Below are 23,473 nucleotides of genomic sequence, written 5' to 3'. Positions count from 1 at the left end.
TTGTACTACCTTCAAGTTAATTTTCAAAATTCCCAAGTATTATTGAAACAAAACAAGCCAATAGCTTAATTTACACAATTTCCAAATCAGCTGTGGATCTTATGTTCAAGAACAACTCAAAGAGGTCTTCAGAATCAGGCTCTTCATTTGCAAAACCCAAACTGTTCTTACCCTGCACAAGTGGGTAATTGGCTACGCACAATTGCTCTACAAATGTGCAGCCAGAACCACCCAATACAACCATTTGCTTTTACATTTGGCAGAAAAGTGTTGTGTTAGCGAGAGGCCTTTGTGTTGTGTTTTAGCGCTCTAGTGAGGGCTTTTCCCCTTCTCCAGTGCCTTTTTAATGTTACATCATAAACATCTACAAACGAGGATTTATAATACTGATGCTTTCCTATGGATGCCTTTAAGCTGCTTCAGAATTATCCCACTATTACATTTTGCTCAGGTGAAGTTAAGGTGGCTTCGAAAATGGAGATAATAGCACCTATCCCACAGTGTTGATTAAGGATCCAATGAAATCATGTGTTTAAAGTCCTTAGCACAGTTTCTGTATCGAAGTAAGTGTTCAGAAATGTTAGCTATTAGTGAAAAGAAAAATAGCATCAAGAATATTTTAAACAGTAATTTTTAAAAATTAAATTATGTATTTTTTTCCTGGGCAAAATATTCAGTCTTCTTAATGACATACAAAATTTCGATTCATGTTTCACAGACACTAAGAAACACACAATGGGACACAGGTAGAGGCTTGCATAAGTATTCCCAATTAAAATGATAATGCTTTTGCTAATTTTCAGGTGTTAACGGTCCATGGAAGGCTATGGAAGGCAAAAGTATCTCAGAAGTGGGGCTGTGCTTGGAGACGTGAGCCCTGGCCAAATGCAATGAATACTGAAACTGCAGACTGAGCTTTTCAAAACAAACTGTATGTACTACTGAAGTGCATTTAATGACTGCACAAAACCGCAACCTTTCCCAGAGAACTCAAACAACACCTACCATTTTGAAAGAGTGTGCTGGAGTTGAACACTTAAAAAAGGAAAACAAAATAAAGGAGGCTTCGTCTCAAACTCCAGCTCCTTCCTCTTCAAATAAAACCCCATAAGGACTACATAGTTTTGTTTGCAAGTATATTAAGTTCAGTTGCCTAAACATTTGTCAACAATAATTTAATAACAACACATATGCAGGATTTCCTTGAGAAAAAAAAATACATGTGTTAAAAAAAGATAAATTTTTACCAAGTTTTTTTTTTCTCCCCCCTTTCCCTTTTCTTCAAGGGGGATATCTCAGACCGGCTCTAGAATTCTCTTTCCAAATTATGCTTTCTGATACCTTGCTTGAAAGCAAGTAGTATTAATCAAACAAAGGAAGGGCACTAGGGAAATCAGAAAGATGTAATGCAAGCAGTTAAAAGTGACATGACCTTCTGTAATGTCGCTCGTCACAGACTTATATGCCACACGCTGGAGGAAGGTCTTGAAAGAAACTGATTCCCTGGTACTATTCCTTGAACGTAATACTAATAAAGATGACATTTTTAAAAACACACGTAGACAGCCCCAAATGCAGCATGCCAGCTACATTACAGCCAAAGAATAAGCAGATAATGTTGTTTTTAAAAGCCTAATATTTCTTCCTTCATATTCCATATTTGCTGAACACTTGTCATTAACATATAAAACATAATATGTGGCTGCACTTTTTAAAAATCCATTTTCAAATGGAGCAAGATTGCATCTGTAGAATCTATATGTTATATAGGTGCATAGGAGCTCTTTTCAGATTATGACTTTTAATTATAATTCAACACAACTTAAATGCTTTATGATTTGCAAGGAAATAAAAATTTTATTTGGCTGAAAATGTTAATAATGGTGCTGGTAATCTGAATAAAAACATGACATGTTTAATGTTATTGCACCAGACGATGATATATAAGGGAAGGGACCAAGGGATGTGGAAAAGGATGACTGAGGTGGTGAAGGGATGAGAAAAAGTGGACTCGGGTAAACTTCATTGTTAAAGTCATCATGGAGCAGTGAATCCCAATTACTGCTTTTTAACGCCAGTTTAGGGTGCATGTTTTAAGACAAAACTGACCAAAGGGGATTAAAACGCCCATCAATAATTCTAGAAATACTCTGTATGATGATTTTCCCAGGAATGAAGTCTTCCACTTATTTATAACTCTTTAAAGAAAAAGGAACCAAAAGGATCCTGGCTATGTCACTCTTGTAAGATAAGGATTGAGTACCACAAGGCCAGAAACTCTCAAAAGCCAAAGCTGACACAAACCGGGTTCTTTCATCTGTTTACTTTTTTCCTTGGGAATAATCTTTGAATTAAATAGATGTTTTGCTATGTTCAGAATGAATAGTTGCACAATTCAAATTGCTTTACTCAAACACGGTCTATAAAAAAGCAACACATTTAAATTAAAGAAGAAATCACTGCTGTCCAGATGTGCAACTGCATGTTAAAAAATTAAAGAAAGAAAATTGTCACAAAAGAAAGAAGTTTCATATTTAATTTCATATTCAGAGAACATCCAAATGTGTACAGATGCTTATATTTGGACACATTACAAACTAAATGCCTATTTCCACCCTAGAGATATAGAGGAATTTGGAGAGAACGGTATTCTTCAACATGGTCTGGAGTTCATTTATACCATTTTGTGTGTGCATAAACCAAGCAGAGCATGCATTTGTGTGCCAATGAATTTATTATATGTGTAAATATGTGAAATTATTGAAAGTCTATGGATTGAGAAGATGCCTATAACCAGTCAGATTATTTCAGATCACTGAAAAGTACCAGGGGTCAAGCTAAAGACTTCTGTGGTCAATGAGATCATTATAGGTGTGCTTGGGCTGTCATTTTCACAACAGCACATCTGCTTCTCACGAAATTTTTGAGAAGGAACTTTTGCAAAATGAATGGCGCAATTAAGCTGCACATGTAATTTACTCCACGTTTGCAGGAATAAGAAGAGTCGTAAACAGGTCTGGGATACACTGTTTCATCTAGTATATCTCAAAAGCAACTGGATGTATGATGGCTGCTTAGTTTGATTCACGCTATTAAAGATTTGACCTTGGAGAATTTCAGCCACAGTAGTCATCAAGATAACTGAACCACTAGATGTAATAATAATTAGTGTGATAGGCTTGCCAGTGAGGTTGAATATATTGCAATACAAAAGAAGGCAGACTAAAAAGAAAAGCACTATTACTTACTGCTAAAAGACTTCCTGATTTTCACAGAGACACTCAAATACAATTATTTCTTCTTGCAGAATGCATTTCCTTGGCTCATTCTGGGAAGTGCCATGTTGTAATTTAGTCTGATTCTTAATAGGAAATGTGGCTTTAATGTGGCTATCAGATGACTTTTGATGCATGCCACTGATTACATATAGCCTGTACTCTGCATCATCAACAACAACATTCTTATTTGCAGTATAATACGCTTTGCTGTAAGGTGCAAGGGCAGTAAATTTACTTTACTGGTCAAGAATATGTAACCTTTTATTTTATTAAGTGTCAGCTTAATATGCAGGAACCCTCTTCCATTATGAAAGACTAAATATAATATAAATTCTATAATCAGTATAAGCATCTTAAATGAATTTCTTTTCATATTTCCTTCTGAGTATTCTTAAATGTTCATTCTTAGACTTACACAAAGCACTGTGAAAGGAATTCTAGTGTTTATTTGAACTATGTCTCCATCTAAAGGCTTCACAATGTATTGTGTTTTTGCTGGCAGGAAAAATTCTAAGCTTGGTGTCTTTAGGATGGTGCATATTAATTTGACTGAGCAGGGAAAAATAGGTCAACTCTTAACCAACAGTGTGCTTTTTAAATAACAATGCTTTTTTGAAACTATTTTTTTTGGTCAGGTTAGAAAAGAAGTATATAAAAAGCCCCCCAAATTGAATTGGTTAATATGCTTTGCGAAGTGAAATTAAAAGACCACTAGATGTAGCGCTAATCTATTTTATAAAATTTAGTATTTTCAAAGGCAAATTTCTCTGTGAATTCAAAGTAAACAGATCTCAAATAAAAAAGAAAATTATGCACTCGAGCCTCTCTCTATAAAACCAGATTTCCATTCCAGAAGCACAAATTTGTTTTAAAAAAAAGGAAGGGAGGGGTACAATTTTAAATGTTTCAAACTCTAAAGCCACCGTAGGAATTTTTATTTTAAGTATCTCATCAAGAGTCCACATTATCCATTTAAAACATTTTCTGCCAAGCAAGAGGAGGGAGCCGTGTGACCTCTGTTAGACTTACCACATCTACATTCTTCTCAGAAACGTGCATTGTTCTAACCCCTGCAGACATGTTGGGGAGCATTAAAGCTGCAATCGTCAAGAAGTCTCTCTTCAGGTAAATGTAAGGTTTAGCACATGGAAAAGAGGAAAATGCTACACTTTGCGAACAACAGAATTTGAAAACAACGACAACAATCATTTACCTTGGAGATTAATGTTCGCAAACTTTTGGACCATACTGCTCTATTAGGTTTGACTCACTTTTTACAGAAATTCAGCGCTACTCCCTATTTTAAGCAGTCTGTTGGGGGTAATGGAGGGGTGAGGGGAATAGGTGGACATGTGTGGAGAAAAATATTCCGACACTAATTTGATTTTCTTTTTCTTTTGTTCTTCTTGTGCCTAGAATATTTTGAAGCCTGAGAACATTATGTGAGAAGAATCTAACTTTGAAAAGAGACTGCGTTTTGAATGTCAAAAAATCATAGTCAGAAAACTTTAGTTTTTTTTCTTTATATCCTTTTTCTATAAATAATAATGATAAAAATATTTTTTATCTCTTTTTGTAAAGAATAATCACCTCACAAAAGAAAGCCCATGTGGGTTTAGACCTACATTTGAACTGGAAAGAATGTCTGTGGTGAATGGCGAATTGTAGCATAAAAGCCTGAATGAAAAGAATGTTCACGAAACCTCACATAAAACCTCCGTAACCGTTTTATCATGAGCTTCCCACAATATAACACAAGAGCTCTATATTCTAGGAAAAGCTTGCCTGGTCCACTTATCATGTCTGCTTTATGTAGTGTACTGTATGATTGCTAAATTAGTGCATAATGCATTTATAATATTTATAGTACCAACATTTAGTTAAATAACCTTTATGTAAGATTTATGTTGATTTTTTTTATTTCTCATTTAATGGCAAATTATGAAGAGCATGTTTCATAAAGATAATTCTCCATTTAAATTCATCAGTCCATTAAATATTAAAATTATGTTTCTGATGCAATCGAGAACAAATTTGTCCAGCTTCAGTGATTATTTGCACTCATAAAAATTAGGCTTGATTAATAAAATTTAAATGCTTGATTAAGTTGACATTTTCATGTTCTATTCTGATTTATTAAAATTAGTCCCTGTGCCCAGGCCTGGTATGCTAGTGTGGGTTTACCTTCCTCCTTCTCTTAGTCGACATCCAGAGAGAGGCTGTTAGAAAGGTGTATTGTGGTTTTGGACTCAAAGATGGTTTCAGAAAAATGCCCTGTTCCTTGCTCACAGCGCTGCTGGCCCTGGTCTTTATGCATTGTGTATGGTGGAGGTTTGTATTACAATAAACAAGAAAAATGTTTCTTTCAAATATCTATTGATATGATCTGGAAAACGGCATTTATTTATGGTATTTCTGTAAAACCAGTGACGAAGAAGCTTTCATCTGTAGAGGATGGGTCAAATTTCTTCATCTGCTTTTTGTTTTCTGATACAAAGTACAGTTTTTATATTTGTGGGACTTCCATACACATAGCAGGGGGGTTATAGACACAGGAAGTCTTTCTGTGACAGTGCTGTCTTTGTCTATAAGCCTAAAACCAAGACTGATGGTCATAGAAAACCATCCTCTTCAAGAGCATTTACAAGGGAACTCTTCAAGAGAAGAAGTGACATACAATGTTTAAACCCTCATTATAGTCACCCTGGTTTGTCCTGTTTTCCACATGGTCAGGTGCCTAGTTGTCATTTATTGGGTCCTCAGTATAAGACAGTAGGTTGTCTCTTCAATCCTCACAAGACCTCAACAAGGTGGGTACTATCCCTCTTGCTGATGAGGAAGCTGCAGCTCATGGGAATGAGTAAATTTGTACAGCCAACAAGGGGGAAGGTCTTGAGCTAAATCCATGTCTTCCTAATTTCAAAATTTGGTCTTTTAACCTCAACCACCTGGAAATGAGTAGTGGCGACACTCATTTTTAAGATGTTTTTGATGCTGCCTGTGGGAGTGTCGCTCAGTTGGAAATTCGTTTAGATGAACTGACTTTCTTCCATTTAAGCATGCTACCAAAATATTTGGCTATTTAAAAAAACAAATGGCATGGTACGATAGTTATTTTTTCTTGCATGATGAAATAAATTCAGTAACAATGACGGAAAATGCCCTTGAAGGGATATTTTCGTTTGGTTACCTACATGTACCATTACAGTTCTATGTACAAGATGGTGGAAAGGCTTTAAGTCTGCATGCCCTTGATAAATGTGTATCATATAACACTAAAAAAATTATGAATATAAAACGCTCAGAATTATTGGACCCCTATAATAGTTCTGATTTACAAACATTTTCCACAAGCAGATAAAGACATACCATTTGGTTTCTACTTTTAGTTTGTTAATTGAAGTCTTGCACTTTCTTGTCACCTTTCCGAACCAGGACAATAAATCTCCACAAATATCACAGGAAACCCTGTGCCGACACCACCCACTACAAAGGGTATAATGATCAGGACTAGCAATGCAAACTAGTCAAGGGGTCATGAGTCAGCTACACTACAAAGTGCTTCTGTTGACTGTATATCCTACCTCCCTCACCATAATGTTCCAAGGAGTTTTGGCTAGCTACAAGGAGATGGCAAAATCATTCACAAACAACAAACAGGCTACCACTAAAAAGAGGGAGAGGGAGAATAACATATCCACCCTGGGAACTGAGACCCAAACTGTGAGTATCCTTTTTTCTTCTTTCCTTCAGCTCCCTCTTCAATTAGAGAAATGACAAAACTGTGGGGGAAGACCTTTTGGAAGAACAAAGGTAATAAAAACATTTGGTTGACATACAGGTAAACGCCTGGGTTGGACACTTTGGAGAATCACCTAGGTAATGAGTTCTTTGGATCTACGGGAGGCTTTGAAGGGAGTTTAGAAAGTTGGCTTTTCAAGGAGTTTCTGAGACACCAGGGGTGATTTGGGGCCCAAGTAAGAGAAAATCCATTATTTATGGGGGCAAGATACTCAGGTTTATTTCAAGGTTGCCAAGACAATTCATTTGGTGGAAAAGGAGCTATCTTTCAGGGAAGAATCCTCTAGAAGAATGAAGCTCCCCTCTTTATCTCTCACATGCGTCTTTGGAGAATCTGAACAAGGTGGGAAGGATTCAGGCAAGATACGAGAGTAACTACAAGCATCCTCTATGGCAGCTACCGCTAACTTTAATTCTACCTTTCTTCTGAGTCTTAACAGATCCAAATCAACAAGTATGCCTTCCAGTGAGGAGAATCTTTAGTAAATTGACTTTTAAAAATAGAAATGTTTTCCTTTACATCTTTCTCTGTATGAACTGAGATGTCACGTACAGGTAACACTCATCTTCTACCGTTCTATAATTTTATCTTTCCAATTTGAAGTTTTGCTACAGTCTGAGAATAGAGTAGAAAGACAGCCAATATACTGAAGAAGTATTAAAGGCAAACATGGAGTTAGTGAAAGGGACAGACTGAAGGGTGGAATAAGAACTGTGGTCACAGATGAACAGACCCCTTTTCTTTACATATGCAGCACATGCACATACATCTGGGGTGATCTAAACCCCTTTTGGTTGCACACCCTGCAAATCATATACACACCCCTATTATTGCATCTATTATATTCATGTACTTGACTTAGTTGTTTGTTTCTCTCATTAGACCACAAACTGTCCTGGGAAGGGACCCTCTCTTAATCATCTTTGAACAACAGCTAGTGACACGCCTGTAGATGTTTAATAAACTTTTGTTGAATGGAAATAGTCCTGCATAAAAATTAGACAATTTTTGGGATGCCTAGGTGGCTCAGTCAGTTGAGCGTCTGGCTTCGGCTGAGGTCATCATCTCGTGGTTTGTGGGTTTGAGCCTGGCGTTGGGCTCTGTGTTGACAGCTCAGAGTCTGGAGCCTGTTTCAGATTCTGTGTTTCCCTCTCTCTCTGTCCCTCTCCTGCTTGTATTCTGTCTGTCTGTCTGTCTCTCTCTCAACAATAAATAAACATTAAAAGGGGTGCTTTGATGGCTCAGTTGGTTAAGCGTCCAACTTTGACTCAGGTCATTATCTCACAGTTCATGGGTTTGAGCCCGGCGTTAGGTTCTGTGCTGACAGCTCAGAGCCTGGAGCCTACTTCAGATTCTGTGTCTCCCTCTCTCTCTGCTCGTTCCCCATTCATGCTCTTTCTCTGTTTCTCAAAAATATATAAATGCTAAAATTTTTTTAAGTAAATAAACATTAAATAATTTCCTTAAATCAAAAATATTAGACAATTTTTGACCCAGAAAGAAAGATTAGACTAAAATATTTATACATTCATCAAATATTTTTTGAGAACTGCTACACTTCTGTGTCTGAGACATCTTGCTCTGTTCTGGGAGTAGATACAAAAACGTAAGTTACAATGAGAACAATTTCGACCTGGTGATAAACACCCACAGTGAGGTGACTATTACAATATAGTGAGACAGGTATGGGATCTCAGAGGGGTCAGTTCACTTATCTTCTTGGTATGACTTGGTAGGGGCATGCTGGTGGTAGGGTGAGAGAGTGAGAAAGTCAGGGATGATTTAGTAGAGAAAATGATAAAGATGTGAGGTGGTTACCCAGGAACATATACATGAAATATTAAAATCTTACTGGGTGGCAAAATAGTATTAACTGCCAAAATAATTAAAATGTACACAGACTTTGACCCAGAAATTCTCCTATGACGATAGTCCTAAAGGGCATTACCAGAGACCTGACCAAAGATTTGGTTAGAATTTTATTTACAGCATTAATTGAGATGGAAGAAATATCTGAAATACTTCTAAAAGGAGTGTTTAAGAAAAAATTATTCATATGGTGAAAATTATGTAGCTAATAATAATCATGGGGTTTTCCACTGATTTAAAGGATCCTCTGGATATGCTGCTGATATAAAAAGTAGATGTAATGGGGCACCTGGGTGGTTCAGTCCATTAAGCGTCCAACTTGATTTTGGCTGGGGTCATGATCTTGGGTCATGGTCTCATGGCTTCATGGGTTCGAGCCCTTCTTTGGACTCTGTGTTGAAAACGCCAAGTATGCTTAGGATTCTCTTCCTCCTCTCTGCCCCTCCCTTGTTTGTATGCACTCACTCTCTCTTTCTTTCTCCCTCTCTCTCAAAATAAATATTTAAAAAGTAAATGTAAAAGTAAGTGTACTAACTGTGCATGTAAGGTGATCCAATTTTTGTAAATGACATGCCAATGCCATGAATATATTATTTTTAAGGAAAGAGTAGAACGCATAGAGAGAATGTATCACTATTTGGGAAACCACAAATACACTCTGCTCCAGACATCACTGCTTCCAATGCAGCTGCTATCCTGGCCATGCTCAGTCCTGGTCTCCTGCATCCACCACCCCTCAAAGCTTCCTTTTTCCCCAAGGTGGGAAGCAGCAACAGGAGCAGTATGCTGCTACTCCTTCTCCTCCTCCTCCCCGCCCCCCTTCCTCTCCTCCCTTGCCTTCTCTACCTACCCCCTCCCTGTCCCCTGGTGAGCGCACAAGGCCTCGACCAGCTGCTGCCTGCTGGTCAACTCCAAGAAGGTCCCTCCAAGTTCCTGGTGCAGCTCGAGGAGGAGCCTCTGAGGCAGACCCAGAATAAGGCGCTGGGGAGACCCGGCTTCAGTGGTTGGCTGCAGCACCACCATGTAGCACACTTGGACCTCAAGCCCTTCACATGTGGCTCCTTTGGCCAGCACTTCAAGAGCTCCAGCCACCTGTCACGTAATCACACCACAAACTGTGCCAGGGGTGGCTGGCTACACGTACGTCCCCCAGAAGCATGTGTGGCTTCCAGGACAACTTGAGCCTGGCGCAGCACATGTGCTTCCACAAAGTTCGAGATCTGGCCTGCTCTGCTCCTCCCTGGACCACCATGTTTGTCTCACACAAATTTACTGGCTTTGCAGAGGTTACCTGCTTCCCCTGGGTAACCCAGGTACCCATCTACATGATGAGAAAGGCATCATTCTTTCCTTCCCCCTGCTTCTTACTATGCTACACGGACAAAGTTGCTGCCCTCTAGGGGCCTGCTGAATGGGCGCCTGTGGAATGCAAGTAGAGAACAACAGAATCCTGGCCTGGGAGCCAGTTAGAACCATGTTCTGGTCCAGCCTCAACGTGGGAGCCTTTGCAAGCAGCAAAACCTTGGTTTCCTGCGCTCCCAAGTGGTGAAACATGGTTTTGTGGGTAAAAGAAATGACAAAAGAGCAGGGGCACTGCCTGGTTCATGTTTGTAACTCCCTCTTCCACCCAGTACCCTCACCCTTTGTTCAATAAACATTCTGCATTTGGAAACAAAAACAAAAAAAAAAACATACAAACAAACAATTCTGCTGGAATTCGGGGGAGACAGAACTGAAGGTATGGTTGAATGGGGTCTGCCTGTGAGGGGATCTTCCACAACATGCTTGAAGATGTTGGAGAAAGACCAAAGCGGCCCGAAAATCAGAAGTTTGTCTCAGAAGGGCTCATCTTCCTAAAGGTCTTGAGGTAAGAATTCAAGGTGTAGTTGGGATAAAGCTGCCAGATAAACACAGAACATCTAGTTACATCGGAATTTCAGATAAATAATGAATACTATTTTAGGATAAATATCTCTGTTTATCTCAAATTTCAATTTAACTGGGCATCTGTATATCTACTGGCTGAATATGGCAACCTTAAATTGGGGGTGAATTCAGAGAGCTTTAGGGGCTAGAGTTTGAGAGAAATCTGCGGGGTACAGGCCTTGGCATCTACTGAGACTGAGGGGATAAGAGCATGGTGGTGAGGTGGGGGGCATTTGAGCAGTGTGGAAAAATTGTAGAAATCTATTGGTCAGTGTCCAGAGCCTGATGAGGTGACGATCATTGATGATCACTGGTGTCTGGGGACACCAATCTGTCCGGTGACTGATTATCTGGCACAGCTAAGCAGTTGATGAACAGCTTTGAGGGCAGTCATAGGGGATAAACTTTTCTACTGACATCTGATTGGCTGTTTGGTTTCTACTTTTTTTTTTTTAATGTTAGTGACTGTGTTGGGAAACTAAAGGTCTGGTTCTTTTCATGGTCCTTCTCAGATTTTTGCAAGCTGGTGACCTTCTGAAAAAATTGAGAAAATTGCTGTTGAAATAAGCAGGAAGAAGAAAAAACTGATCATCCATTTTTAGATGTGTTTACAGGCTGTATGACTCAGTGCTGCTTCTGTTAAGAGCAAGTATGTGGTCTTTTTTGGTACTGAGATGCAAACAGAGGAGGCTTGTGGTCTATGCTACTTTCTGTGAATGATAAAGTACTGAAGCAGAGAAGGTCTAACTGTACATTCAAAGTGCTTTGCTTATGGAGTCCTCTCTTCTCAGCCTGCTTTGGCCAGCCTCTTTAGATTCTGTTAGGAATATCTCACTTGTTCAATACTCTACTTATTCAAATATTACACCATGGACTTCTTTGCAGCTGGCTGAGAAAAGGACAAATGTATTTGGTTTACAGGAATTCAGGTCAAATAAGCAAATGTTTCTTTGTTGGCTTGTATTTGGTGGACCATCCCAAGTCGTCCAACCACCGGCATTTCTAGCAACAAAGACAATTCTCTCTCCATAAGCTTTATTTCTATAAATAAGTGCTCTGGGTTTAATGGGAACAGATCCAACAAGAAATAATAGTATGATTCTAAAGGGGAAAAGCAGAATTGAGGGCTTTGCCATTTAAGGAAGCTAACAAAACATTTCAGCATTTACTAAAGTATTTTAGCAAGGCAGAATTTGGCTCAATTTGTGTCACAGTCACATCATGAATCAGAGAATGATTTCATTGATTTACCCTACTCTTTAGTCTTTTAATGCCTCCATTGATTAGGCAACTGAGATTGCTATGTGGGAGGAGTATCATGACAGTACAAATGAATGTTCTTTTAAAGTATAATTAAAAAACACCTCTTGAAGAATTTTTGTATATCAAGAACATTAAAAGTCTTTTAATCACTAATTCTCATCTCTGGTTTACTCTTCCCATCCATGTTCACCTGGGTGGATTGAAGGTGGTCCTACAGGTCATGAACAATTTTGAAATCAGTGGGGTCACCTGGGATCAAACAGGGACCAACACCAATTTTTGAGAGGTCACGGGGAACCTCATAAGAAGGATTCGGGGGGATACTTGATTCCATATAAGGCTCTGAACACTTAGAAAGTAAGCCCTTGGGAAGGGCATGCCCAAGAATATACCATGGAAATAGCCTGGGACTTTAGAACAGGGTACACTCTAGGTTCCTATCTCACTTACTCTATGGAGTTCATTATTTATCTTCTTAGATTTTGAATTTCCTTATTTGTAAAATGATGATAAAACCATTTAGAGTAATTTACTTGATAAAGTTATTATAAAGAATTAAAAGAGATAGTGTGTATAAAAAGGCTTAGCAGGATACCTGATACATAGAAGTTGCTTAATAAATAACTGTTCCATTTCCCTGAAGAGAAGGAGGATATGGAGGCGAAGTGGGGAAAATGAAGGTTTTCCATCAATCTGCATGCTTGAAGGTGGAATTCATACTGCTGGCTTTTCTACTGTTTTTTAATGTTTATTAATTTGAGAGAGAGAGAGAGAGAGAGAGAGAGAGAGAGAGAGAGAGACAGACAGACACCATGAGCAGGGGGGAGGCAAAGAGAGAAGAAAAGAGAGAGAATCCCAAGCAGGCTCTGTGCTGTCAGCACAGAGTCCAATGCAGGGCTCGAACTCATGAACTGTGAGATCATGACCTGAGCAGAAATCAAGAGTTGGATGCTCAATCAACTGAGCCACTCAGGTGCCCTGCTACTGGCTTTTTTAAAGCTCAAGGGAGAAACTTGCTCTAAAGGTATCCAGGGAGACATGAGATGTATCAAAATACAGTCTCAAGAGTAATGCACTTGACTGGTGGTTAGAGGTAAAAACTTCAGACAGATTGACAGACTCTAAAACCCATTCTGCTACTTTCCAACTGTATGCCTGTTCTGTGTCCTTTTGGGTAAGCTGGCTGGTTTCTCTGTATGTAAAGTACTAATAATGAAACCTATGCCTCACAAGGTGCAAGAGACCGCTGATTTGCTTGACCAACCCAGGTCTTTCCTTCTCTGAGACTTGATTCCCTTCTCTCAAGGAAGGGCTCTTATGGCCATGCTTATTCCACATGAGAATGTTCCCTTGCTTACCACAGAGGAAGAGACCACCAGCTGGCACTTAGGATGACCCAACCCACTGGCTAGGCAGATATAATCAGCTTTTCTCTCCTGGGGGCGAGATGAAGGACATGAGGAAAGAATGTGCCTAACATGGTGCCCAGGGCGTAATGAGCATGCAGTAGTGTTTAAGCCCCAAGTAAAGGCAACGTCCTGGCATCTACTCTTTAACTTAAAAATTTCGGTCTACAGTAACTATAATGTGGGTAGTTGGGACAAGCCTAATGGGCGCTGCAGGAGGGAATTTTCCTCAGGGTTTGGAGTGACAGCTCAAACCAAGACAAGTATGACATTCCTGTCTTTATATCCCCTTCATTGCCGAGACATATCTGAATGAAGCATGTATTTATTCAACAGGTTTTTTTTTTTTTTTTTCTGGAAAAGCCTAACAATTCTCATGCCAGAAATTTTAATGTCATGGTCTGAGTGTAGGTAGACTCAGATGTAGGACTGCTTATTTTTAACAAATCCAATTGGGAACCAGCAGAGGTGAAATACCACTTCTAACCACGCCTCTTTCTCATATGCACCTCTGAGCCTACAGCATTAGCCTCAGGAACGGCTGTTTCCTTACCCTGTTCTCAAAGGATTCAGCTCATTAAATGCAACAAAACTTACTTGGCAAGGATTACATCTCATTTTTCTCATTAAACTAGAACAGGCACCACGGTAGAGAAAAGATAGGGGGTTTTAGCTCCTACAATTTTAAGCATCCAAGAAAGGAAATGGTCTCCTTAATAAACAATAAACACACAAAGAAATCCTTTCCTATTTTGGTATTAATCTCAACTATCAACCCATATGGTGAAGACAGAATTTTTACCCACTGATGCACTTTTCATCTCTCACAGTATTTCTTTTCTTTTTTTTTCAACTTCTTATATCATGGAAATGATACTTTGGTTTTTCTCTTGCATACAAAGCTCAAGGTCAGTTTGATTTGTTTTTCTTTTATAATTTTCATCCTGATTGAATTTTCTCAGCTGAATGTACAAATGATGTTTTTCTTTTTAATGACAGAAAATTTGCCAGCCCACCCACCCTCGTTCTTCCTCCTCTCTCTGTCTCTGTCTCTGTCTCTGTCTCTCTCTCAAAACAGAAAGGTTTCTAGAATCACACAGTGGTGTGGTTAATAAGGACTCAGGGCAAAATACCTTCCTCCAGTGCTATGCACTATGCAGTAGAGTCAGTTAGGCAGAGCACGGCAGCCCCTACAAACACTTTCCCTTGATTTACATATATGTGTATGTATGTGTGTATGAACGTATATGTATATGTACAGAAGTGTGTGTGTGTGTGTGTGTGTGTGTGTGTGTGTATGCGTGCATACGTGCATAAACTGTAAGCTGCAAGGTGTAATCCAGGTTTGTTTTCAAAAGGAGCAACCAGTACAAATGCACAGTTAGGTATGACAGAAGATACATAATTAGACAGATTGGATTTAAAAATTACATAAAGTCTCGATGGAGCCACTGAGTAAAAAACTGAATGAAATGTTGTGATTGCTGCTCTGGCATCTAGGAAGACAAGAATATGTGGATAGTGTGGGCAAATAAAAAGCAGTTACTGAGAGTTATGGAGCGTAGCTGGCATTTCATGAAACTTGAAGGAATAAAATGTTTGTGGCTAAAGGGGAACTCCCTTAGAGATATGTCTAAAACAAAAGATTTGGTAAATACAATATTGGAATTATATTTTGGGGGGAAAAGGGCAGTAGAGAAATTTACATAGTAGTAACTTTTCAGTAGTCATAAAAATTCCTAGAGAATTGTAAACCCAAGAGGATACATGATAGACTACTATTTCCCCTGTAAAAGTGGACCTTTCCAGACAAGGCAGGTGTATTCTGGAGAAGATAACAAGCAAACTCTACAGTTACAGAATTTTTCACTAAGAATACTCAAACCAATGACTAAATATTGAAGATAAGCCCCCTCATAGGATTAAGAAGCTGGAATTAAATTACCACTTTTTCCTATTTGCAAATAATCTTATTTGCAAATTTGTCTCAAGGCAACTGAATGAAAAATAGATATTCTTCTCTCTCGACAATCTCCCCGAAATAAACGCAGCAAAAAAGCAATTGTCTGAGTGAGTCTCATTTCTTAAAGAAAACATCCTGGATTAATTGATAAAAGCACCTATTAGTCCCCATGACACCAATGCTTATGGCATTTGGGGCTTGTCTCTCAGTGTGAAATTTAAATATATATATATATATATATATATATATATATATATATATCTCCATAAAATCCTTGCTAATAATAACTTCTCATCTGTTAATACTGCCTAACCATTAAAATCTCTGTTAACAATCTCATGTTTGGTTTGCTAAACCTTACAAAAAATGTTTTCAACACTTCAAGCTTGCAAAACACTTGCCAGAGAAAGTGGCAAGTACAAAGATGAACAGAGTCCCCTCCCTCAAACATACAGTCATGTGAGAGAAACAGAAATATATACAAATTAAACAGGAAAATAAACATGGTGTTTTGTTGGCAACTTTGCCATGTAGTAGATGGCTATGCATCAGGATGTTTCTTTTACTTTGATGATAAAGAAAATTATCCTGAAGAAATTGGTTCTCCCTGTTACCATTTAAAGTGTGTTTTGCTTGAATTGTTTAAAAGGGAAATTGTTTTAGGTCACAGGTATGTTTTTGCAACTGTGATGATGCTATTATAATAAAGTATGACATAATGTTACTCAACTGATGATCAAACAACTTTGGTTCCTGTACCCTTATGGACATGGTAGATGGCAGCAACTCCTGACTGGAAATCAAATGTAGATTCTTAATGGCGGAAAAAAAAAAATCTATGTAATCTGATGAAGACAAACAGCTACCAAATAGATTCCCACATTTGAAAAACCTTTAAAGTCTTCTCAGTAACTATCTATAAAGTTATCAGATCGCAAATGTCCTATTTGGAGAAGACCCCTCCCTCCATTCATTTACATATAGGAAAGCTTTTTGAAGTTGTATGTTCGCTAAGGGTATAGTGACTGAGATAATCTAAGGGGAATGAAAGTTGGCAGAACAGATATGATAATAATGTGGGGCTAGCTTTTGCTTCTCAGTCTAGAACTCTTTTTGAGAGAGAAGGCTGTCTCACAGACTCTAAAAACTTTCGAAAATGCCAGAGAGGGCAGGTGGGTTCAGTATAATTTTTCCTAGGTTAAAAGAAAGCTCTTTATCCTCCAGCTGGTAATTCTAATACAACCCTGACACAAAGAAAGATATTTGCTGTTGTTCAGTGAATGTTCATTGAATTAAGGTACTTTATGCACTTTTCCAGGCCAACAACCATCAATCATTCCTTCCTTCCAATGACAGACTACAGAGAAATGTCTTAAATAAAATACATTCGTTCGGTCTGATCATAAATAATTTCATGATATTATGTCTAAATTCGAGATTAAGACATAAAAACAAATAAGGAGAGCAAAAGAAATACTCGTTTGAAATAATCCATTTATAATTAAAAATCATAGCTCATTCTTTGGTGGGCTCTTGATTTTAGTTCCTACCAAGACAAGTCATGTTAGAAATAGGTGATACTTTTTATTCTGTTAGGACCAAAGAATTGTTAGTTTTGAACTGATTAAAACTCTCATCCAAACGTGAGTATTTATAAACAGAATTTCTAGTTTGTAAAAATGAATCGATGTTGACCTTGTCAGAGCGACTCGGAATAAGAACAAAAACACATACGAATAAGAAAGTAGAAACTTACTGTATCACGTTGCCTGTTATCTTTCCCTGATATTATCAAGAAGTAGTTCCATGTCAATAGTAACAACAAAACCAGTGGTATCATGTAGAGCTCAAAGTTCCAGACAACAAAGAGGAAGAGCTGGAGGAGAAGGAGAGAAAAAAAGATGAGTCAACTCAGACTTTCATTAAATGGACTCTCTTATCCATATTCCACTTTAAAACCATAAAACTAAATGCTTCAGAATGGAAAGATGTATCCTGAAAACAAAGACTTGAGAACTTGTTAGGCATTTTTCTAAAAGCACAACTGACCCCTGGAAACTTACTGTTAAGATTTTTACTTTAATTTCTATGAAGGAAAACTGTTATCATTACACTGTCAATGAGGCGATTTTAATTTTTCTCCCCTAGTGAAATTATTGTTAGGTTGGACAAAATACAGTTAAAAAAAAAAGGCTGCCCAACGAGCTTCACTACATTGTCAGATACAGCCTCTATCTGCCTTGATGATAAATAATGAATCACTATTTAATATCATGGACTTTTAAAAAAAGTCTCACAATGCAACACGCTTCATAGGCAGATGAAAATACCAAGTCCGCACCCGAGAGCAAAGATCTCACATTATGAATGAAAGCACTGCTACCAAGAAGTGCAAAATAACCAGCACTGTGTACCAAGTGTGACTCGCCCTACCCACCCCACCACTCCCCACCCCCCAAGTCTTGTAATCCTGAAGAGATCATCTGAATTCTCTGGGTCTGTGGCTCTGGCTACCAAATAAGGCAACATTAAGTCAGATGATTTAGTGAAGGGAGTGAAGAGCTGGATTCTATTCCTAATGCTGACTAGTCCCATAACTTTTGGCACCACATGCATCCTCCTTTCAGGTTTTGCCCCTGTAAAATGGAGGTGATAAGAGTATTCACCCGAGAGGCTGTGACAATTACACAGTTGAGACGTGGTAAGAAGTTAACACACTGCTTGGTACCCAATAAGCTCTCAAACCCGTTTGTATTATTGTGTAAATGTTTAGCAATACCTTCTGAAACTCAGAAAGTCAACTATGGTCAACTAAAGTCCTCAGGTAGTACTTATTCTGTTACTGAGAAGTGGAAAGTCATCCTCCTGCTAAGGTTTAGTGGAACCATGGTATAAGTGGAGATTTGAGCCAGCTGGTTGGGGTAATACAGACATCTTGCATTCGACAGGCCAGAAGGGTTAGGAGCAATGCCCTAAGAACATTCCTGTCAGGCATGGCAGCATGGACCATTTGCAGCCTTCTCAATAAACCTCAGCCAAGCATACAGCTTATTAAGATGGCAGAGAAAATGAACTTGTGTGGAGTGGTAGAGAACACCCTGTTTTTAATGTTTATTTATTTATTTTGAGAAAGAGAGAGAGAACGAGTGGGGGAGGGGTAGAGAGAGAGGGAGAGAGAATCTCAAGTAGTCTCTGCACTGTCAGCAAAGACTCATGGGGCTGAATCCCACAAACCTTGCGATCATGATCTGAGCAGAAATCAAGAGTCGGATGCTTAATAGACTGAGCCACCCAGGTGCCCCAAAGTGTTTTCATTTCTAAACACAGGACTATAGACCTTATAACCTTTAACATCCCTTTCCTAATATTTAAAATGACTTCATGACATTGTGCCATCTATTTTTTATGTGACATTAAATCCTGAAAATTATATATTTTACTAAATAATTGCATATTTATAACCCACACCAAAAAATAATGATTTAGTAACCCAAGAAATGAATTTTAGACAGAATTACATGGTAACTATAGATTCAAGTTCATGAATAAGAAAAATCTCAAATATATCAATGCATGAGACATAAGCCTTATCTTTTCTTTCATGAGAGAAGTAGAAGGATCTCCAGAAAAAGCAAATATTTCTATTTAAGTTTTGAAACTTATGCAATATATGTAAAGATGATACAAATTATAATTGATGGTTTTGATTATTCTATTAAAATATGTTTTTAAAAGATAATTCTTTATTCAGGAAATGAATTAAGGCAAATTTGATAGACATGAACACATGTAAAAGGGAAAATAATTTTTGGCTGGGATCCATATTAATTATTTACACATTTATTAGTAAAATTTAGGCTGTTACCAGAAAATATGCTCTTTAAGGATAAGGACTTTTTCTTTTTATTCACCGTTCTATCCCCAGAGCATAGAACAGTGCTTGGGCACAGTAGGTGTTCAATAAATATATATTTGCTGAATATATGAATAAATGGGCATTAGGTTCCCAAGTCTTTTAACAGAAGTCTACCTAATTATTGTTTAGTAAAAGTAGTATACAGCCACTACATAGCATCAAGTAACTTCATGAAAACGTATTCAGAATTACAACCTGGGGGGCACCTGGGTGGGTCAGTCCGTTAAGCATCCGACTTTGGCTCAGGATATGATCTCACAGTTGGTGGGTTTGAGCTCCACGTGGGGCTCTGTGCTGACAGCTCAGAGCCTGGAGCCTGCTTCAGATTCTGTGTCTCTCTCTCTGTCTCTGCCTCTCCCCCACTTGTACTCTTTCTCTTTCAAAAATAAACGTTACAAATAATTAAAAGAAAAAAGAATTATAACCTAGGATGCCACTAACTAGTTTCTCTCTGAGGCACATAAAGATTCTCTATCCATTCTGGCTATGCAGTCATAAACTTGACTTGGTGTGTTTTGGCCTCAGGGATGGGACTCAGATGATTCCACAGTTAACAGCACCAACTCTAATTATTTTAAATCTATTAAACGCATATATTCCATCTTGTAATGTCCACTCACTGGTGTTAGAGTTCTGATAGGTCACCCAGAATAATGTTACTTGGGACGCCTATGTCTCAGTGTTAGCTGGAGGACAGGTATTGCATAGAATAAGCTTTCTAGATGATAACTAAGTAATCAAGACACGTATCATACCTTTTTCTTCCCTAGATTCAACGTTACTAGTTACTTAAAGCACCAGTCACAAGGTATGGTTCACTGGGCACATCTCCATTGTGGGCATAGTCCTCTCACCACATCCAAATCCATACAGCAAAAGCTTTCTTAAAATACAGCACTCAGGGGGTGCCTGGGTGGCTCAGTGGGTTAAATGTCTGACTTTGGTCCAGGTCATGATCTCACAATTTGCGAATTCAAGGCCCACATCAGGCTCTCTGCTGACAGCATGGAGCCAGCTTCAGATCCTCTGTCTCCCTCTCTCTCTGCCCCTCCCCTGCTTGTGCTCTCTCTCCCTCAAAATTAAATAAACATTTAAAAAAATACAGTACTCAGAACTGTACATGCCTAATTAATACCTATGGTATTTACATGCCCTACCAACATGGGCACCAGAACATAGGATGGGGAAAGATATAGAAGAGAAAAAAAATAAAGTAGAATTTCATTAGTTTTATGGATCTTGGCAGTAGAAAAATAATCTTCTCTATTTTGCGTTAAGAATCTAATAGTTGGATGATTAGGTAAATCATCTGCTGTTGACAGTATCTTTTTGTTAAAAAATAACAAGGGAGCTCTGAATAAACTCTACATACAAAAGCATTCTTTTTTTCTTTCTCAGTATCTAACTGGAGATTTCAAAAGGTCAAAGACAAAAAGAACATAAATACAGATTAACAATAAAAGGTACTTATTGAATATTTCCTATGTGCTATGTAATAGTGCTCAAAATTAGGATACGACATGGTTTCTGGATTCAGATTACTAGGAATCACTAAGAAAAAAAAAGCAACCAGTCACTATGATATTAGTGATCATTATAATACTTGTTAGCTGGAGAGCATCCTCTAATTAACAGAGGCCTCAAGGGAGGAAAAGTGCCTTTTAGCTTCTTGTTTCCACACTCAAGCTTCGTCTCCCTGGGGCCTATCTGCACCGAGATTGATCCTCTCCTCTTTTCCTACAGAAAGCCAAGGTAACACTCAAGACCAGGTCCTCAGTGTCCTACTAGGGCAGTACAAGAAAAATGGCTGGGAAACCTCAGGAAAGCCAAGACCATACAGGATCTATCCTTGGTCCTGACTCCATTTATTCCTAAATTGGAGAGAAAAAAGTCAGATATCATAACAGGCCAAAATGGGATGGAAAAAGAAATCAAGGAATGATTAAAAAAAAAAAAAATCTCTGACACATTCACAGAATATGAATACAAACCATAAAAGTCCTAGCATCTATCCTGACCCCTACTTCCAAAAACCAAACTGAACCTGGTCCAAATTGCTCACTCATAAATCATCACTAAATAAATGGTAGTTGTTTTAAGCTACTAATTATGAAGTGGTTTGTTATATAGCAAAAGCTAACTGATACACATCCTTTTTTCCAAGGAGACAATGGTGTATGATAAATATGGTATGGACTAGAAGACTGAAGAAGTGGTTTTAGTTCCATTTCTGCTATTTGACCACAGGACCTTGAGCAAATCAGTTTTTCTCTTCTATTTTATTCCATTATTTATAAAATGGAGATGGTAACACCTGCCTATTTCACAGGTTGGCTGTGGGGAACAACTCATGTAAAGTATGAGAAAACACTTTATCACAAAGTACTCATTAAGTACAAGTGTTTTCAACTCAATGCTTTTCCTATTTAAATTGTTTCTGCAAAATTCAAAGACTTTATAGACTAATCCTCCAAGAATGGCCAAAATAATAATTCCTCTTTGAGAAGTTATAGCAGATGGGGAGTGTTTCTTAGAGGGATTTGTGTTTGAAAGGCATTTGCTGGAAGGAAATCTTAAGTGTTAAACAGAGGGCTTGCAGTTAAAATTTTTGCTAATAGTTGAAACAAGAAAAATCCAAGTCTTTACATAAATTCATTATTTCTAGTAAATGACACTAGCATACATTGCAGATTGTGTGAAATCTAAACTCAAAACAATCAGGCTTTTAAATGTTAACATTTTTAACAATCTCATGCCCCTTGATATAAAAGAATCTTGTTCTCAACTAGCAGTTTTGTGAATGTTAATTCCTGTCCCTAATTTTTTTCACTTTTAAATCCATATACCTTTCATCTAAATCAATGTTGTCTTGCCTATGATATTAGCATCAACATTACAGAATGCAATTACTTGGTGTCTATTTGGGCTAGGCTTTCTTTTTGTTTGTTTATTTTTAATTTGGGCCAGACTTTAAAAGTAACCTAAATTTTAATCATAAATATTCAGAATGTTTCTTTTTAAATCCATAACTTATGGAAAGGTAAATAATATAATTTATTATCATTCGTGTCTTGTATCACATTACAAAAAAGAACTTTAGGGAAAAAGTCCTGAAAGGTAGGCAGAGAAGGCAGAAGATACTGTGTTATTTTGCAAATAGGTAAACTGAGGCTCAAATTTGAGAATTGTCTAGGGACACCTGCTACTGAGAGGCAGAGCCAGGTCTTCTGACTCTCAATCCAGTGTGCTGCTTTTCCACCAATGCTCCATCGCCTCTAAGGTAAAGAATTTTATTGAATATTGATGGGCTACAGTTATCAATTATTTATTGACTGATCATTTAATTTGTAGACTTCCTGTATGTTTATTTCTTTCCTTACTCTTACTCTGGGATACCTACTTTTGTATTAGTGCAAAGAAATGGAACACCACTTCTTAGGTGTTCTGGTTAAAGGTTTCACACAGCAGAGAGGTCAAAAACTAATGGTCAAATGAGGTTTGGGGAGCCAATTTCATTCTTCCCCTTTCTCACTATCTTGCATGGTTCTGAATAATCAAGAGTTGGCTGTTCACAAGCTTTTTGTTAAATGGGGTCTTCTTCTATCCAAAATGTTTAGAAGAGGTTAGCAAGGTGACCATAAAGCCAGAGATTAGAAAAATGAATGAGCCAATTACATTTTTTCAGATTAAAAAAAGCCTTCCTTTTTCACATGAAGATTAAACAAACAAACAAAAACCCTTTTTACTAAGAAGCGAAGTGAAGGTGGGCTAAGGCTTTTTGCTCATATTTAAACAAGGCAAATTATATAAAGTAGAGGGAATGATTCAAAATACTAAGATTTTAGAGCAAGACCATTTCTTAGGAGATGTAAGACATGCAGGATTTTTCTTTCTTTGAGCCTGGGGTCTTGAGAGTCCCAGGCAGGACAGGGCCATTCACATCATCCTATCAATTGATGCTCTCATTGAAGTGCACTGGAAGATGCCTGCATTCAATGATCATTCAGCGCAACACATGACAGTTCCCCTGGGGGAGCACACTTCAAAAAA

The 23,473-nt window shown here is 38.0% G+C and overlaps 1 protein-coding gene across 10 annotated transcripts in view; it reads right to left on the bottom strand.

The window, feature by feature from the left end:
- Positions 1–23,473, bottom strand: part of MCTP1 (multiple C2 and transmembrane domain containing 1) — a 534,454-nt gene that overhangs the window by 78,919 nt on the left and 432,062 nt on the right. For all 10 annotated transcript variants that reach the window (XM_040448430.1, XM_040448439.1, XM_040448423.1 and 7 more), the window contains one exon: positions 17,264–17,383. In XM_040448430.1, the coding sequence (XP_040304364.1) occupies positions 17,264–17,383 (120 nt within the window). The remainder of the gene's footprint in view (positions 1–17,263; positions 17,384–23,473) is intronic.

Source organism: Herpailurus yagouaroundi, unplaced genomic scaffold, assembly GCF_014898765.1.
Source record: "Herpailurus yagouaroundi ecotype Mexico unplaced genomic scaffold, PumYag 29, whole genome shotgun sequence".
Classification (NCBI taxonomy): Eukaryota; Metazoa; Chordata; class Mammalia; order Carnivora; family Felidae; genus Herpailurus; species Herpailurus yagouaroundi.
Note: the sequence above shows the minus strand (reverse complement) of the source record. Positions and strands in the feature narration are given on the sequence as shown.